The sequence below is a fragment of the Silurus meridionalis genome, chromosome 22 (genome assembly GCF_014805685.1).
Source record: "Silurus meridionalis isolate SWU-2019-XX chromosome 22, ASM1480568v1, whole genome shotgun sequence".
Lineage (NCBI taxonomy): Eukaryota > Metazoa > Chordata > Actinopteri > Siluriformes > Siluridae > Silurus > Silurus meridionalis.
The window spans coordinates 11,691,340-11,711,539 of record NC_060905.1 but is presented as its reverse complement, the minus strand read 5'-3'; the positions used below and the strand labels follow the sequence as shown (position 1 = coordinate 11,711,539).

Below are 20,200 nucleotides of genomic sequence, written 5' to 3'. Positions count from 1 at the left end.
CAGAAGCAACAAAACCTCTCAAGAGGCTGCAGAGTCAGTAAAGAAGGCACTAATGAGGAGAAGGACTGGAAAGTGGTAGAGAGAGATAAATGTACCTCGATAGCATGCTGGAACTGCTCATGCTCTCTCTGCAGTTGCTCGGCCTCCTGCAGAGAACTGGCTGTGATCAGACCAGCATTCAGCATGGACTCACCATTGCGGATCCAGCCCAACACCTGAGACACACACACACATTAGATATTTCTTATATCTACATATTTCAGCAGTTAAAATAATTGTAATTAAATTAATACCCGTGTTACCTGTTTGACCTCAGCCTGTAGGTGGCGTAGCTGCACGCACTGTTCCAGGTGGCGGCGGTGCTGCTCTGCGGCCACATCCAGCTCCTGTTGCTTCTCATGCAGGAACTCCAGAAGATCCTGAACACGTGTAGCCATGTCCACATCGCGATCGCACAGCAACTCCACACCTACACACAGACAGAGGCTGATTCAGAGGAAGAACGAAATCTACAAAGTCAGCAAAGATAAAGCTCAGAGACGACTCTGCTCGAAGAGGAGTGACGAGGGCGATTCGATAAGCATCCTCAACACAGGAGTTGGGACAGCGGAGAATTTGTGGAAATGCCGGTGTCTGCATGTGGTCTTTTGATGTAGCAAATCAATGATGCCAGTGACAGTGAGATAAAGTTTAGAAAGCCACACTTTTATCTGTGTGCGTGTGTGTGTGTGTGTGTGTGCGCGTGCGTGTGTGCGTGCTGTCACCACTTCATCGTTCACGGCAGAAAGAAAATGACCAAAGCCTCAAATCAGGAGGTAGCTAAAGCTGCATGTGTAACCACATTTGGCATGACATCATATATGCTTGAACAGAATCTCTCTTGAAAATTTGCTATGGATATTTTGACTAATACCACAAAAAAAATGTTTCAGTAATGGCCTCAGTAATTCGCCACTAGAGGCAATAGCCTATCAGTGCCGATTAATTGGTAAAATTTATTAATCGGTTAACGTGTAATGTATATTATATCTGTATTATCTCCCAATTAGCATATACCAGATACTACTTATTTTAGCAGACTTTAACAAATGTCTTCATTCCTTCCATCCTCCATTCATTCACTTCCTCGAAATTCAGAATTGTCAGGATTTTCTCCTTTTAAGAGAAATTCATGAAGCTGGACATATTTAAATATATATATTTTTTTTTTATTTTTATTTTTTTCATTTTTTAAGGCATGATCTAATTTTGTTAACCTTTAATAGATCTACTTGTCAGCAGATCAGGAATTTATGACTGATATCTTAACAAGCCTGACTACAGCTTTAAAAAACAGGATTTGTGGTACTGCAAAAAAAAAAAAATAAATAAATAAATAAAACGTATTTAACTCCACACACAATATAAAAGAGCAGTTTGGTCTAATTTTGGGACCTTGACAAGTACTGCTCTGGATAAGGATAGAGATGATGAAACTAGCCTGAACCATTGCATGGCGATACTGCAAATGACTAAGGAAGGACAGAATGACCCTAGCAGAGACTGCAACATTGTGCCTGCACACTGATCTGTGATGACGTCTAAATGTACACTAGAAGTGAGAGTGAGGAAGAACAGGCCGGCTGAAATGACCATGTTTACGACATGCATGTGCAGGTAAATATAGACATCATATGCGAGTGTGTACGAAGGATGTGTATGTGAACAATGAGTCTTACCAGACGCCTGAACTTCATTGACGTACTGCAGCAGCTCCTGTCCCTGATGAATGACGTCGAACGTGAGGTTGTTCATGGTGAGCGCTTTGTCGGCATGGTGCTGCAGTCTCTGCTCAGCCAGCGTCAGGTCTTCGGTGTCAAAGTCGCTCATCTGCTGCGACAGCTCCTCGTTCCAAGAGTCCAGATCCGAGATGATCTGTAGAGCACAGGAAAGGTAATGAGTGAAACTTTCAATCATTCATTCTGATAAACCTCTGGTATCGAGCACATCTTGCGCCATGCCACATATATGTTTTCGTGTTTGTTATGTCAAGTTTGAATATATACAAAAGTTCAAAATATAGGAGACAAAACAGCAATATGTCAAATCCGGGCAGTTTCGCTCAGTATAGAAGCAGTTCTGCTTACAGTAACATAGCACAGAAAACACACGCCCGGTAACTGACACATGCGGAATGGTTTCTTCAGCCCTAAATCTGAAGCGTCTTCTTTCCGTGCAGCAGCATGTACCGGTGCTGACCTCGTCCTGACCTTTACACACTGCAGGCACACTGTGTGCATGAGCTCTCTGAACAATCTCTGTTGGCTACAGCTCGTTTTTAGCTTGTGAAAGCTGCAGCTCATTAATTGCTGGTTAATTGGAAATGGGACAGCAGGGAGCGCACAACTACAGCTGCTGGGCTTCGTTTCAACTAAAGCAAACACACACACACACAGGTTTCCATTTCCGGATTAATTTTCCCTTTGCTTTTTTGGACGGAGTTTTCTGTGACTGTGAGGTTAATCTGAGTGCAACAGGAATCTGGTTTGGTCAGTGGTCAAGTCTGTTCCTCCAATGGAAACGGAGCTTTAACAGACTCTAGCTGAAGTGCACGGATCAGAGCGACTCCGTGTTGCCAGGTGGCATTGTGGGACTGCAGATTAAGAGTGTGTGGTAGCATCTGGCATCAAAAACACTGCGGCTGGCACAACATGCTCATGTCGGCGCGGTTAGAGATTTCGACGTAGAGCTGTTCTGTGACTGTGGGATAAAGAAACCTGTTCTATTTACATTAATAGGGTGGAAAGACATCGGCAAAACAGGAAAAATCTGTAGGAAATACAAAAATAAATCTGATCGTCATGGCTATTATCAAACACAGTTCACACTGGCTGCGTGTGTGTATGTGTGCGTGCGTGTGTGTGTGTTCTTGTTCCACCAGTGCATTTCACCCTGCCTGCTCATCCTTCTTTATTAGGAAAATCTTCCTAAATTCCTTTTATTTGTCTGTTCCAATGTACGCATTTTTGCATTTTCTGCACACACACAGAATGTAGGTGGCATAGCATGACTCACATCAATGGCGTCACGCTCAAAGATCCTGAGCTGAAGGAAGAGCTCCAGTTTGATCTTCCTCTCCTGGAAGAGCTCCTCCATCTGAGCCTGGGCCTCATCCAGCTGCTGCAGCACACTCTCAATGTGGTTTATGGAGCTGTTGTGTGGGGCCTTATTGCTCGAAATGGCCGAATCTCTGTAGGAAAAACACACACACGAGATGTCGAGATGTCATTTCACAACGATTCGATATAATCACCTACTGTTCGCTCCTCAATGGTTTTGACCACATGATCTGTTTCTCCTTCTGGTTTCTCTGGGCATTGACGCACTTTAACAGGTCACTTTCTCATTCAATTTAACTGGAAAACATTACTGAGGTAAAATAATGAGTTTAACAGTCCAAACACACAATTAAATTGCTTTTCTGTGTGACTTTTTGTGCAACTTCTACAGTAAAGTGTAACCGTGGGAAAACTGAGAACCCACACTTATGGTTTACTGAGCTTGTTTTCCAAGCTGTACAAGAAGAGTGGTTAAACTGGTATTGTGAGGGAAGGAGACCGACATAAGCAAAAGAAAAATCACAGAGCTATAATATGAAACTATTTATAATTACATGAGTGCAAAAATCCACTTTGCTGAAAATTACCTCACAAAACCACAGGACATTTAATTAGCAGCCAAACAGAACTAATCCCAGTGAACTTCCACTTCATTCATATTAAGCAGTGTGTTATTTATTTCCACAAAAAGCACATTATTTCTACTTTTACTAAAGCCACTTCATTATTTACAACACTGCTACGATAATCCCTGTTTCAGGCCACAATGAAAACTAGGAGCAATAAATCAAAATAATTATTTCCTGAAATATATACAGTAGATACAAAGAGATATAAAGAGATAATTAATTAATTTTCCAGATCTAACAAATTGTGAGGGTCATTTTGACTTTTTCAATGAGATTTAGCAAGTGTGGGAGAGACTGGGAGCTATACATGAGTCCCTCTAAACAGAAGTGGATCAGTCGCTTGATGCTGCCACCACCATGCTTCAGCATGAGTACCGTGTTCTTTGGGTGTGAAGTGCTTTTATTAATTGTGCTTGAAAATAGTACTATTACAGTGTTTGCTAAGTTAAGAATAGGGGAGATTGTTGGCACATGCAGGAAGTGACCAGTATTTGGCAGATAGTTCTGCAAACAGGTAACCTCTGACCACCAAGCCCTAGATCTTACATCTTGGATTAGTTTTATATATTTTTTTTATTTAAGGGGTGTGTAGACCTTTTCTCATATACTTTATCAGTCATAATCACAGGTCAAATTTACTCATAAAGTGGAATAATATAAACATTGAAGACAATTAAAAAAAAAAGTAATATACTAATAATCATATAATGAAAGTAAACCAGATTAACCGTGGAGGCCACAGAACACAGGATTAACACAAATCTAAATTCAATCCAGTGCCATTAACAATGTGTGAAATGAAACAGTGACTCCAGGTTGCGCAGTTTCATAAGACAGGCACTGAATATAAACAGAACACTGAATGTCATGGATGACAATATTTTACTCCTTCATTCTATAGGACTTCAGAGAATCAAATAAAGCACTGACTTGTGGGGTTGATGTTTGCATTGTATTTTGAAAACAAGCTACAAAAACCTGCAGCCACACACCAGTGAGTGTGACTGTGTGGTGCGTACGCCGGCATGCGAGACGGTGAGTGGCGAGGCTTTTTTTTTTTTTTTTTTTTTTTTTGCACCACTGTGCATGGGTGGCTGAAGTACTTCTCTACATAATTAGCTGACAATTATTAAAGCAGCCATTATGCAACCAGGACTGTATAACACACTGCCAGGAGTATAAGGGTGTAAGTGTGTTTCTGAGAGAGGATGACATCACCAATGACCCTGATGTTCTAACCACCTCGTACTCCCTCAGACTCCACATTATCCATATTCTCTCTCCTCCCACATTATCTGTAGTGCAAACATATATGTGGTTGTGTATGTTTTAGTCTCTTTCGATTGTTCATATTAAAGGTACAATCTATTATTTTGAAAGATTCAAAACAAATTTAAAAACAGATTTAAAACCAAATGAAATGATGCTGCAGTAATTTGTGGCCGGGAGCCGAGCGACTGGTCGTGCTCTCTGACTGGGATTGATGCCATACTCTTAAATACAATGACTACAGTAAATTATGGGCATCTGTGAGCTCATGGGAAGGAAGAGTGGAAAAGGGCTGGATAGTGCTTTAAAATCTGTTATGCTGGACCAAAACAAATAAAATAATTAAAAAAAAATTAATCGACCTAGCCTGTCAATCTCTATAGCAAAAAATGTAAAAATAAATAAATAAATAAAAATAATAAATTAATTACATAACTTATCTGTACCAATAATTTTAGAAAGCTATTTCTACTCGTCTTTCGTTCCCGAAAGCTCTCTTTTCCCTCCGCTAGAAAATGTGCTAGCGCAGGAAAGAGAGGTTGCAGGTCCGTGGTGAACGCCAGTTTCTCTACCACACCTGAGATGTCGGCTAAAGAGATCAGAGTTTTTGTCTACTTAAAAAAAAAAATTATATATATATTTATTATATATATATTTTTTTTCTTTCTACTTTTTCATGTTAAAAGCAATAGTGCAGGGTTTTTTTTTTTTTTAAAAGATACAAATTGTTGAGTGCACCTTTAATCTCAGGACACATCCAAGTTGCTAATTAACGAGCGCTACAATCTGCAGCGCTAACAACAGCTAAATGCCCACGTCTTTATGGTGAGTTATCATCTTAATGACCGGCCTTTATCATCTTTAGGACAGGATCACATTTTATGAGCAAACACCAGAGATCCATTACATAATAGTGTCCAAATCCAACCCAGAAAAAGTGCCCAATCTGACATGAAAGGCCATTGTTACATTATGTGGTAAAGTGTATTCAATTTAAAATGTTGTGCAGCGTGCACCTTTTTTTTTTTTTTTTTACATATTCCAGTACTACAAATAATAACAACAGAGGACTAAAGGCATCCTCGCGATACACAGAGTGTGAAAATGTCCTCATTCTTGCCTGCTAAATTTAGTGCTTCTTACATAAAGTTAAATCTGCATGAAATGTTGCAGGTATATCCGACATACACATCATCCCACTGACTCATTAGTTCTGGTGTAGATTGAGCTTTAACAATATAATCAAAATGAAGTCAGGCTCGGCTGTGCTGCTGTGCTGCGGGCTGGGTGTGTGGTGTTTGTGAGGGTGTGAGTGACGTGGATAAAGCTCTGCAGGAGCAGTGTAAGCCAGCTGACAAAGAAACAGAGAGCACTGCCTGCCTGAGGGCTGCAGAGGACCTGAAACAAGCTTCTCTTTCTATCGTTCTCGCTTACACTCTCTCTCTCTCTCTCTCTCTCTCTTACATAAGCATTCAAACCTGCTAGAACTCAAGACGGCACGTTTCTCTGCCGCAGCACACTGCACATACTGTACATTACAGTATGACTCTGACAAATAGATTTTGCTAGCACCAGTGTAGAAGAGGTAAAACGAAGTCCAAATTAACTGGTGGATGATCAGGATTTTACTTCCTGTTACAGTTTGCTCCAGCTTGGTGTTACAGAGAAAATCCCATACTGCATCACTGTATGATATGGAGGATTGAGAATAAAAGCTATTCGACTATTTATTGACATTAACCAGGCTTGAGCTGATTTACGGTGCTTATAGGAACTGGGAATAGTGTCCAGTTAGCACATTTGCTTGATTTAAATGCAGAAACTCTAGAGCTTTAAGAGTCTTTCAGATGCAGACAGCAAAATTGTTGTCTTTCTCTTTCCTCTGCCTGTCTGTAAAGGTCAGAATTCCCTCTCAGCACAGCTTTTCATAGAGCAGGCAAAAAACTGCTTGCACTTTTCCTGGGGGTAACCATGGTAACAGAAATGCTAAGCACAGCTAGCACTTGGCCATATTTTTTTTTTTTTAAATCCCATAGAAAATGTTTTACGAGTTCAAAATCATGATGTGTATAAACCTATAGAAAGTGATTTGGGTGGATTTACGCACAAATCTTAAATGATACTTTTAAAAAATATATATTTATTGATGTATAACAGAATCGCAAGCCTAAAGATGAATGCTACAGGTGATGCAGGTGTGTATGATACCTGAGCTGCTGAATGAGATCCTCGCCCTCTTTGATGACGTTGACTGTAACCTGCAGCGTGGTTTGCTGCTGCTGGCCGAAGCGCTTGATAAGATCTTGCACCGCCTCCACCGACTCAGCATACACATCATCCAGAAGCTCTTTCTGTAGCTCTTCCAGCCATGTCCATAGCTACAGCACACACACACACACACACACACAGCACATGCCTCAAAGCTACAGCACGACATTTGACCTCGCTCTATTCCAGGAGCACTTTAATGCTGCTTAATCTCACCGTGTTGGAGAATAACATGTAGCAAACAGAAAGAAAAAAGAGAAGCGCTGAAGCACCTCTTTCACGTGGGTGTGGAAGGCGACGGACATGTCGAGCAGGACCTTACGCTGCTCTACCCGCCTCACAAAGTCCTGGATGCGGTCCTCCAGCTGGTGGGCGGCCTGGTAGATCTCCTCTGGGTCACACTCGCCCGTCTGAGCCAACTGCTCCGCCGCCTCCAGGAGCTTATCTGCGTTGGTGTATGTGTTCTGAGCCATGCACATGAACACGAACACGAACACGAACACGAACACACACACACACACACACACACACACACACACAAAAAAAATCTATCATACTGAACACATGCTATTTAATATTTACTGCACTCATAAAGGTTTCCTTAAGCAACACTTTTCAGCCTAATGTCCATCTATTCAATACTCAAACTCTCTCTCTCTCTCTCTCTCTCTCAATCGATTCTATCAATCTATCCTAAATGTATGAAATGGGTATAAAATCCATCCATCCATCCATCCATCTGTCTGTCTTTCCATCCATCCATCCATCCATCCATCCCTATTATGCTGCTTTATATATCTGCTGTACCAATATGTTATTTCTATTCTATACAATATATTACATGATGTATCTATATGATTAATGGGATTATATATATCTATTCTTTGCTCTATGTCTGTCTCCATCTTTCTACTCTGTGTAACTACTCCATATCCATATTTATTTACAAAAACAATGCTATCTATCTGATCAACACAAATCTGTCGATAACAGTTTTATCAGTATAATACACAATAACTGACATGTCCCTGTCGATACAAAAAGAATTTTAAACAAAGCTTACTAATAATGTTGAATGTTGCAAATGTATATTTAATACTAGCGCTGCAGAACTGGCCTTATTAGCGGGACAGGTTGGTTTTTTTAAAGGAAAGAACAACCGTGTGTTAACACGCTGTGTGGGTCTGATCGCACAGAGCAAAAGGAACAGGTAATTACTGTATAACTCTTTTACACTTTACTGTGCAGAAAGCATTTCCATACAATTCCACAGCTTTTAGCTCATTAGACTTTCAAGATGAAATTTCAAGTCTAAGTAATTAGAGTAATTTGAGAACTGCGGAGGGGGGAATGTGGTGAAATTTGTGCGAATCCGATATCATTTGCTTTATAACAAAATAAAATAAAACAAGCTACTGAAAAGGAAAAAGCAGGGGCAGAAGAAAAGAAATGAAGTGAAATGAGAGAATGAGAGAAGGAAGAGAACGAGGGAGGGAGGTGCACACCTGTGCCACTTCTTCAAAGTCCTCATGGCGTTTCTGCAGTGCTCTGGCGCGATGGAGAGACTTCCCCACTCCTGTGTGCTTACTGAGGAACGCCTCACCATGGTTCTCAATCCAATCCAGCACCTGCACAAGGGTGCACACACACACACACAATTAAAACATGACGGTTTTTTTTTTGGGTTTTTTTTACCTTTTACTTGTGTGAGACAGATGTGAGAGCGGTCCTGTCAAACAACTTGCACTAATGACGGTGCAGCACGACGGCAGCATAGAAAAGTGAAATGTGCCCTGAAAAGGTGATGTGTTCCCTCTCTGTTCCTCTGTCTCTCTGTCACTCTTCTAATGCACTGCACCTGAAGGCTGCAGAGAACTCGAGTTTCCATAGCAACACTATCCCGCTCTATAAAGCGCTGAGAGCGATAGCGCATTTCTCGAGCACCCGAAGCCTCACACGCACAACGCGTCGACTCGAGCACGTGTTCATCTATGGAGCTCGCGAATACTGAGACTGCGCTGTGCGCACACACACCGAGACCGAACTAAAGGCGGACAATCCTACGGTCTAATTATGTGTTTATTTCTGTTATGTGGACATGAAAATAAATCTATAGTTGTTCTGGCCAACATGCTGCGGTGGTGTTTTTCTGTCTTGATGAAAGACATGGCATCGGCAGTAATTACACATTAGGCCATAGCCTGCCCAAACAGACATGTGCTTTTTATAAAGCCAGCTACTCTCTCAGGTCTGCAGGAGAACAGAGGGAAATGCTCCCAGAGGCTGAACAGTGCTCAGAGAAGTAGAGCTGAGACATTCACTTTGCAACATTACATCAGCAAATTAGCGAGCATCATCCTGCAACCTGGAGGCTTTGCTTTTAATTATTTATTCAAATCCATCTTCCTTTCTGCCTTCGTCCTTCCATCACTCCCATAATGCTCTTTAAATCCCCACTCAGCCCACTCCCCTGTGTACAAACTCTCTGGGGTTTGCATGCAGTCAGGCTGAACTGCTATAGGTTTTCAATAAACAAAAAAAAAAGAAAGAAAGAAAAATAAAAAATTGCATTGCTCACATAGTAAATAATAATAATAAAAAAAAATTAGTGTGTTTGTACTGTTTAATCGTGCCAAATCAGCCCTAAAATATAGACGTAAAATGATCTATTACTAATAAATACTACAACAAAACAGGGTCTGTTCTTACAAAAAAACTTGTGGTGGCATCAGCAACTGATAAAACATTTTTATTCTAAATGACAGGGCAAAACTTTTTATTCCATATAATTACATCTAATAGTGTGGCGGATACATTATACTGTGGTGTGTGTGTGCATGTGTGTGTGTGTGTGTATATATATATATTACACACACACACACACACACATGCACACACACACACACACACACACACATATATATATATATATATATACACATACATATACATACATACATATATACATACATACATACGTACACATATATACATATATATATAATAATGGCTGTCAGAATTAATAAATAATCCAGTCGGCATTTCTTTTGGACTATTTTAATAAAAATAAATTAATTAATATATAAGTGGCGAAATTGAACCTTCTATGCAACACATTTATTTAAGACATGCTTAAACTCCACCGAGTGTTTTTTTTTTTTTTTTTTACTTTACTCAGATATATAAAAATAAACGCAACTCCAATCTTTTTCCACTGATGCGGCAAGTCTCAAGTCAAGCACCAAAATACAACATGATGCACACAGCCGGCAATTAAAACCGTCCGTGTGGAAACATAGCAAGTTTAGTTTGGGGTCCTGATGATTTACGTAATTTAATATAATTACTATCAAACATCCACAAGAGTATTTTGTCTTAATGCTTGATCTTGAGTTTGGTTTCATTAATAATAAACAAAAATATGCATAAAGAATTGACATTTGTCCATGTACATGTTGATCAGAGTATTACTTAAACAGTATTAATTTAAGGTACATTTAATACAGATACATATGTGCGATATATATATATACACACGCACATATGAATCTGTATTAAATGTACCTTAAAGTAATACCGTTTAAGTAATACTCACACACACACACACACACACACACACACACACACACACACACACACACACACACATATATATATATTATGTGTGTATTACCTGCTGGACATCCTGCTGAAATACACACAGCTGCAGGCGCTGGTGCAGACGCACTTTGCGATGTTGCCAGATGTTTTCCAGCTGTCTCTGGTGATGCAGCACCTCGTGAATGATGTCCAGTACATGGTGCACAGCTTTTGAGTAATTAGCCGAGGCTGTCAGCGAATCTGCGCCGCCAGGGGTCAGGGGTCGCTGAAGTTTGTCCAATAAGGCTTTGCCATCTTGACTCACCTTCGTCAGGCAAACAGCAAACAAAACAAAAGCTTTATTTTATTGGATAATTAGCTGTGGCTAATTCAGATCTATTGATCAATATGCAATATGCAAATACAATCGTACTATTTTCTCTTACACACGCACACACACAGTACTGTACCTCTGAATAGGCAGTGGTGATGTGCTCGTACAAGCCCTGGTGATGATGGATTGCGTCTTCTAGGTCCTGGAGTTCAGAGGGCAAATCCACTTCCCCACACGCCTTACACCACGGGTCCACATTACTCATGTACTGTAGGCATAAGACACCCGCAAGATATGAAGTTCTCCTCCTCCTACTGTTATCGCCCATTAAACACGCACTTCAGCCCAGTCCTACTAATATTTACACATATTTAACATCGTTCTATTTTTAACTATTAAAGAGAACGTTAAGCATCATTAATATATGTATTTTAATTTACTATTTGCTCAGCACTAACACTAGAACAGCATAATTAGATTTTCGTGCCTTACAATTTCATTTCTCCACACTTCCTGTCCCTATGGAACCAATAAAAGAAGAGGAAAGAAATGCGGCAGAAGGACAGTAATAATGGAGAAATACTGGGACTAGAACATGAGCTAGCTTCACTATTGACGTGTGATCAAATTTTTATAGTGACCGCTGACCATCTATTCTTCCCCTCGCCTGAGGAAAGATGACGACTGATTCTGAAGCTGAAACAGAATACATGCATGAGAGGGACTGAATCCGGACTGGTGTGCACTGACACAGAGAATGCTAGATGGGGTGAAACTGACAGGAAAGAAAGCTCTGGAAAAAAGAGGGCAATTTCTGTTGCTGCATGAAAAGGCACCAGTAACGAGAGGAAATTTCCACCAGATGAGCACAAAAAACCCACAATAGGGCAACCTCTGCCCCTGCTATAGTACAGTCTTATACACACAGTATAGACACACAGAGTTTCAGAAATATTATTTAGTTAAATGTATTTGAAGATTTAATAGCAATGCTCAAATCTGTTCGGTCAATCAATGTCTGTTTGCTGATTTCTTTTCTATAACTACCACTATGACCGCAATTCTGGCTTTAAGGCAAAGCATATTCTATTGTTACTTCAGTGGGGAGGTATTGGATTTTTTGGAATATCAGTGCTTTCTAATAATCAGAGCAAAACCTGTAACTTATTATATATATTATATATATATATATATATATATATATATATATATATATATATATATATATATATATATATATAAAAAATATACTGTATATATACACTGTACAGACCAAAAGTTTGGACACACCTTCTCATTCAAAGAGTTTTCTTTATTTTCATGACTATGAAAATTGTAGACCATTTCAGGTGACTACCTCTTGAAGCTCATCAAGAGAATGCCAAGAGTGTGCAAAGCAGTAATCAAAGCAAAAAGTGGCTACTTTGAAGAACCTACAATATGACATTTTCAGTTGTTTCACACTTTTTTGTTATGTATATAATTCCACGTGTTAATTCATAGTTTTACATGTGTGTGTGTGTAAGAACAGAAAACCTCTCGGACACATCACAGGCTGAATGTATATATAAACATTAACAAACTTAATAAATCACATCATTAGTACCGTAACTGATGATGCAATAAATGTAAAAAAATATTAATCGCTATTTTTCTGATATGGATGCTGCACAGTGTGTAGGGAATCAATTCTACTTAGCGATGTATCCTTCTTCTACCAGACTTTGTATTAAATCTTTATTACCGAGGTGGCACTGGTGTTTCCATGCAGTTATTAATGAATAAGGAAGACAGTAGTGTACACAGCGCACCTGCAGTGGGTGAGGCCGACTGTGACGGAGGAGAAATGTGAGCACGGCTGCTGGCTTTCTGGAGATTTATATTTGACTATGTTTGGGGTGTTTTGCTGAAGTGCTCGTATTACATTACAGCCAACGCTTTTATTGCACTTTTGACGACGAGAGTTAACGTCAACGTCGCCAGCCACACCTTTATTCTTAAAGAACTCCTTGTTCTTTTCTGCTATTCCTTATTCTCTGAAAACTCTTGAATCTTGTGTAAACCTGCACGCATTTTAAAACGGAGTGAGACAGCGTTCATTTTTATACATTTAAAATGTTATGTCTTAAGCTTTACAGCAGACTGGGTTCCTCCTAACAGAACCCTGGGCTTAGCTTTATTCCTCCAGGTAATTTAATTGTTTTTATATGACCTGCAGGTGAGATCGGAAACATCTGGGTCACTGATTGCTGGGATCTGAACTGACTTAGGGCTCCGCTCTGACTGATAGCCCTCTGTCTTTAACACTAAGCTCACTGCAGAAATCTTTCAACATGTTTTTAGTGATCAGACACACTTCTCACAAACACCGTTCCTCCACTCGGCTCTTTCTCACCTGGTCGCATTTCTGATGGAACGTAGCGGACATTTCCAGCAACGTGCTCCTCTCGTCTAGAGCTGCAGCGAAGGCCTTCCACTCCTGCTCAAGCTGGCTTGAGATCTGTTTGATCTGCTGCGACGCATAGTGGCCGGCCTCCAGCAGCCGGTTCCCCACAGACATAATGCGGTTAATGTTCACATACACATTCTAAACAAGAAGGAGGGAGAGAAGAACAAAGCCAAGTGTTAATTAAAAAAAAAAAAAAAAAAAAACATGACCGTATTTTTAAACAGACTGAAAGAAAGAGTGCATCTATAAAAACGCTTGCTGGAGCACATTCATATTCGCTTCAAACAACCTTTACACCTTTGCTATGGATTTAATTCAATATATAAAAACTAATGTGAGTGTGTCGATAGCTGGCAGGCGCCCAAGCGAACCTGTAACTTACTTGTTATAATTCAAAGGAGAACGTTTAATCTGATTAATCTGCCATAGATCTATAAATCATATTTCAGACGGGCAACAGTAAAAAGGCGGAGTGCTGAGAACCTCCCAGTGCTTTTCTCTAGCATGCTCCTGACAACGCATTCTATCATTCCAGTCGGCGTAATGAGAAAGTTCTCGTTTTGCCGGAGCAAATCTGCATTAAAATATCTGCAGAATCAATCGTGTCTGAATGGAATTGAATTTGAATGCTGATTCCCAACTTCTTCCAGTTCCTGTCTCAAAAGCATGAAATGATCGGCACATATACTACAGGAGCTCCTCGAATCAGGCTTTGAGTCTGGGAAAGCATGCGGGACGCCTTTCACACAAACAACAGCGTTCAGGTTACTCGAGCATTAGACGTGTGACGCATCACCCGTGCCAAACGCAGCATTACTCTTCTATTGAATCCGAAGATACGCGACGAGAGTCATTTTAATAGGTGCATAAAAGTGGACTTTACTGTATTTGTAGTCAGAAGTGTCGATATTTCTAACATATGGCAGAATACCACAAAAATCCTAATGTCAGGGTGTTACTCGGCTATTTTAAACACCGCTAGTGGAAAATAACCCACGATGGGGTGGTGCGATATGTTACTCGCCTGTTATTTTCTTATAAAACAACATTCCAGGGTTTTTTCCTCTTATAATTTAATTATTTGCAATATCACAACTATTATTATAATTATTTATTTCTAATTGTCAGGCTTTTTAACCATTTACAGTAAGAATGAGGTGTAGAACGTCATTGTGGCATGTTAGCAACCTGTTAGCACTTTTCTTACAGCAGCTAGAAACAATCCCAATTTATACATTATTATTATTTTGTTAGGAAACTAAAACCACAAAGTCCAGTGTGCTGAAGAGTTTTGCTTTTCAAATGCTTTTGTATTTCTACAGTAAGAGTTCAAAAATGTGAAATAAACCAAAATAAGATTGCTCAAGCTACAGCTAAAACAAAAATATTGACATCTCTGCTGTAGTCCATGGCTGATCACCACACACTTGTACAGCTCGTTCCCTCAAATGAAATACACTCGTTTTTGTACACAAATTTGGCGAATTGTTCTGACGTATCGATAAACGTGTAAATGTACAAAGAGTCCTGCGAGATGGGAGACTTTACCCTCCTAAGACTTTGAGCTTTGCGAGTGCTGTTTTGAATCAGAAAAAAACAAAGTCAGCTTTAAACGTTTATCGACAGAATTGAGCATTCGGTTACAAGCGAGTTTCAGCTCGACAGATTCGCCCTTCTTTAAGAAGAACTAGATCAAAACTGTTGCCGATGGCGATCTCACAGACGCAGGGAATTCGTAATAGGAGGGAAAGTTGGGTATTATTTTACACATAAATGTGCAGTGGGCCTTCTGCATTGAGGCAGTACTGGCTCAGTGCCAGCTTACAGGCAGCGCTTGTTCAACAGCATTTTAAGAGCTGGAACCTCTGTGAACTCACTGGGGGAGGTATAAATGACAAAAAAAAAAAAAAAAAAAAAAAAAGTGTTAGAGTGAGTGCTCCAAAGGGTCCCTGAGTAATCATTCCTAACACTGAGAGCTCATTCTAGACTAAACCACTTACAAAGCAGATACAAGTGGCAAACATGCGAAAAGGCTGTAGCACTGCTGCAGAAAAAGACCACACTGTGGACAATAGGCCTCATTTATGTTGGACACGAACAGATTTTTATAGTAAAGCATTCAAATGAGCTTTTCCAAAAGAGATCATACACGAAATCATATCCTAGTTGTGCACCCAAGCGTGTTTGCATGTACACATTTAAAAGACTAATGCAAATTACACAGATCACTGCGAATGTTAAATATGGAATATATTGTTGAGGTTTAATCGTTTATTTGTATTGCATTCGCAGCAATTCGCAACGGACTTGTTCAGAGCAATGCATCAAAAACACTTCCTCATGCTAGTTCACTGGGTCAGGGACGACAACACCATGGAGAAAACCAGACGTTTCATATTTATTTACATAAATAAATGAATGTATTTGATTAAAATTCAATACATTTTGTTCAAGAAAGCACATGTGGCCTTGGGACTTTTTCTTAGCCATCAATGAGCTGTGTAGGAAGGTGATACACTATACATCCACACACACACACACACACACACACACACACACACACACACTCTTACATTTATTTACATTTACGGCATTTGGCAGATGCCCTTCTCCAGAGTGACTTACATTCATCTCATTCATACAAATGAGCAGAAATGGGGTTAAGGGCTTTTTTCAGGGGCCCAGGAGTGGCAGCTTGGTGCCTGGCTGGGATATGAACTCATGATCTTCAGAACCAAAGTCCAATGTCTTAACCACTAAGCCACCAGTTCCCTTCACACGCACATGCACACACAATAGTATAACGCTACGGAAATGTCGGAGGTAATGTTTAGTTCAGTTTGATTTGCTAAAGCATTTACATTACTGAAATAGTGATTAATCAAATCTACTAAGTATTAAAATCTGGATCGATATAATCTACTTGGTTGAGGAAAGATTAAATTCGTGATCTCAAGGCTCCAGAGGCTACACAAGATCTATCTTAAGAAAACAAACAAAACATAAGCATGTGTAAACAATGAAAATTTGACGCAAAGGCTCATGCGTCATTCTAGGCGTATGCTGTATCTGCTGATCACAATAACCCTGTCGGCGTGACATTTGTGTAGTATCACGTTGTGTTGCTGTTCTCTTACCATACAATTCATGGCAAAGTGATTGTGCTGAGTCTGAAGATCCATGGCATGTGAGTGATTGTTGCCAATCTCAGTGTAACCTGCCAGAAACAGGCCTTTGTTGTGCATGATCCAGTCAAACATCTACAAACACACACAAACAAACATTGATTTCAGCTGAAACAAAGGTTAGACATGTGCTGGTGTTGCGACGCTGCTTGGTTATGCAGAGATTGTGTGTGTTTGTGGGCTCGCTGGTTCAGGAAGGTGATCTGGATAAAAATAGGATGCTTAAGAATGACCTGATTCTCAGGAGAAGGAGAAAAAAAAATCCTGGTGTCTTAGCAACATGAAAAATCCTCCACCCACTACTTGCATCATTCACAATGCTCTATTAGCGACAGAGCACAAAAACAACCGCTATTTGAGACGGCAAATTAAGATTCTGCCGAATTCGGCCTGGATCCTGAATATAATCCCTTTTTGGACATACTTAGAAGGGAAAAAAACATTTCAACCACATTCTGCCAGAGATGGAGGCTTGCAGAATCACAGACATGACACTTCCACAAACACTGCATTATAATGATGCACTAATTATAAACCAGTGCCTTACAGCATTCAACACCTCGGTTTTGATGAACACCTCACCTTCTCTGCGTCCTGCTCGAAGAGCCGCAGCTGGAAGCACTGGTCGAGCTGCAGCTTGCGCACATGCCAGGCCTGGTGCAGGTTGTGGCGTGTGCTGTGCAGCTGCTCCAGCAGAGCTGTGATACGCGGTACCAGTCCCTGGGTGTCGGCGTTGGGTTGGCCCTGACCCGGGGCCTCTCTCTGACCGGGCACAGAGGGCACTGGGCGGTTGGCGTAGCTCTCGCTGCTTTGGATGCGCTGCAGCAGCCGCTGGCCCTCTGCGTCCACCTCCTCCACGGGAGCCTTCATGACCTTCTTCTTAAGGGCCGCGTGCTCGTCGATCATGCGCCTCGCGCCCTCCAGCTCCTGGGGGAAGTCCTTGCGCGTGACCGTGGCCTGCATCTCTTCGAGGCGTGCCAACAAGTGCCGCGCATTGCCCGTGAACTCCTCGAAGGCCACGCGGATCTCGATCCACTCCTCGTGGTTGTAATCCAGGCTGCCCTCAAAATCGGCTGTGAGTTGGGAAGGGTCCACCACCTTGGACAAGCCCTCCAGCGACACCATGGTGGTCTGAGAGAAGAAAATATCCGAAGAGAATTAAGCAAGGTGAAAACAATGAGACAAAAACTGATCACCAGGAGAGAATGATGGACCAAAAGAGAAAAAACAAAAATAATCCACACACTAGCAGCTTCATGTGCTCCCATGTGACCCAGCAGTGTCCCTCCAGACTGAGTTAATGACCAGTAAGATGGGGTAGTTATTTTTAACAGAAGGCATAAATCTAATTGAACCTGGCCACTCAGGAATAGCCATGAGACCAGACCAGCTAGAAACAACTCCGTCTCAGTCGAGCGGTGAAGCCTCAGGCTAGAACTCTGCACAATCCAGATACAAATAACTAACAAACGTGTGGCACACTAAGAGTAAGAGTGAGTATCTTCTTAGTTTGTGAAATACACAGAAACGTACAGCTATATCTGTGCACTTTAAATGCTTGTATAAGAAAACGCTGAGGGGTTTAGCCCAAATGCTTTGCAGCCGACTGTATGATTCTATTCTATATTTTCTCTCATGTTGTTAGCTGCTTTTGTACTCATCACTTAATCACTGCCTACTTTTTGAACTCATGTAAATCACATATCAAGCTCCAAATCTCTGAATTGTGTGCTAAAAAAGAAAGGCGTATGAAAGCAAATGGCTGTGAGTGTAAAATCGGAATCGTGCGGCTAATCTGTTTTGCTCTGGTAAAACGCTGCTTCCGCTAAAAACACGTTAGAAAATGAGAGACAAGCGTGTCCAATCTAACTTTCATTTCCATGCTCACAGATGTCTATTCTGAGCCATTTGGGAAAATGCAGGCTGTTCGGCACAGCCACGTAAAAAGTGGTGGAAAGACAGAAAGACAGAAAGAGAGAGCGAGAGAGAGAGAGAGAGCGAGAGCAGATGGACTGACAAAAGCGAGTGGGCTTCATCACGGCTGTGTGAAAAAGGCAACAGTGAGCTGTTTGGCTCTTATATTGGGTTAAATTAAATACAGTTCTGCGCTTCACGTCATAAACACACACCTAAACTGAGGTCTGAGTGGTGTAGAAAATCAGGCTGGAGTGTAACTGTTGCTTAGGTCTTGAACAGTACACTGTATAATGAATAAATCAATGCACTACACTACAATTATAGTATGTATAATGCTCTGGAAAAACTTGGGTTTAGGGTTTTTCCATCTTCCAAACACCTCAACTTTATCCAATATATGGACAAAAGTATTTGGACAAGATGACCAGCCTTATGTGGTTCTTCACCAAACCACTACCACAATGTTGTAAACACAATTGTACAAGATATCTTTAGATGAAGTTAATTGAAATGTTCCCTTCACTTAAACTTGGAGACCCCAAACTTGTTCTGGCATGACTATGCCCCTGCATAATAAAGATATGATTTACATGGGTTGGGGTGGAAGATCTGAACTGGTCTGCTGTAGAGCTCCAACCTTACTGAACACCACTGGGATGAATTGGATTGCTGACTCCACAAGCACACTCCAAATCATGTTCCCAGACAAATGGAGGTTATTATAATCACTAATGGGATTTAAGGAGGAATGGGACAGCCAAAAAAAAAGCATATGAATCTTATGGTCAGGTGTCCACAAACATTTGTCCATATAATGCATTTCAGCAAAATGACACAGAAATGTAACTGATTATTAGCTTGGTGTGGAAAGAGCCGGTTTAACACACACAGTGGTAAAAATGGCCAGTCTGCCTAGAGATGTGACTTCCTCACAAAGTGAATGTCAAGAAAACAGACATGAGTCAGATCAGATCAGTTTAAAGTCAGATAGCGGTTGTTAAAATGCCTGTGAAGCTCCTGAACCACAATCTCAATGATGCCCCTTTCATTTACACTTTTACTGCTGATTAGACTGAAAAATTGCTGGAAACAAACAAAAAAAATTTCAGTTCAGGAAAATCCCAAATACTATACACACACTGCATTGTACAGCATGTACATCATCACACAACACACACTACAGCCTGACTATTATACACCCTGTACATCACACAACACACACTACAGCCTGACTATTATACACCCTGTACATCATCATCACACAACACACACTACAGCCTGACTATTATACACCCTGTACATCACACAACACACACTACAGCCTGACTTTTATACACCCTGTACATCATCATCACACAACACACACTACAGCCTGACTATTATACACCCTGTACACCATCACACAACACACACTACAGCCTGACTATTATACACCATGTACATCATCACACAAAACACACTACAGCCTGACT

General features: G+C 40.7%; 1 protein-coding gene across 3 annotated transcripts in view; it reads right to left on the bottom strand.

Annotated features, from left to right (window-relative positions):
• Positions 1-20,200, bottom strand: part of trioa (trio Rho guanine nucleotide exchange factor a) — a 106,639-nt gene that overhangs the window by 26,711 nt on the left and 59,728 nt on the right. For all 3 annotated transcript variants that reach the window (XM_046835447.1, XM_046835449.1, XM_046835448.1), the window contains exons 6-17: positions 17,394-17,942; positions 16,764-16,886; positions 13,573-13,764; positions 11,314-11,445; positions 10,938-11,168; positions 8,770-8,892; positions 7,537-7,728; positions 7,205-7,374; positions 3,055-3,229; positions 1,719-1,914; positions 303-469; positions 96-215 (exon numbers count right to left, since the gene is read on the bottom strand). In XM_046835447.1, the coding sequence (XP_046691403.1) occupies positions 96-215; positions 303-469; positions 1,719-1,914; positions 3,055-3,229; positions 7,205-7,374; positions 7,537-7,728; positions 8,770-8,892; positions 10,938-11,168; positions 11,314-11,445; positions 13,573-13,764; positions 16,764-16,886; positions 17,394-17,942 (2,370 nt within the window). The remainder of the gene's footprint in view (positions 1-95; positions 216-302; positions 470-1,718; positions 1,915-3,054; positions 3,230-7,204; positions 7,375-7,536; positions 7,729-8,769; positions 8,893-10,937; positions 11,169-11,313; positions 11,446-13,572; positions 13,765-16,763; positions 16,887-17,393; positions 17,943-20,200) is intronic.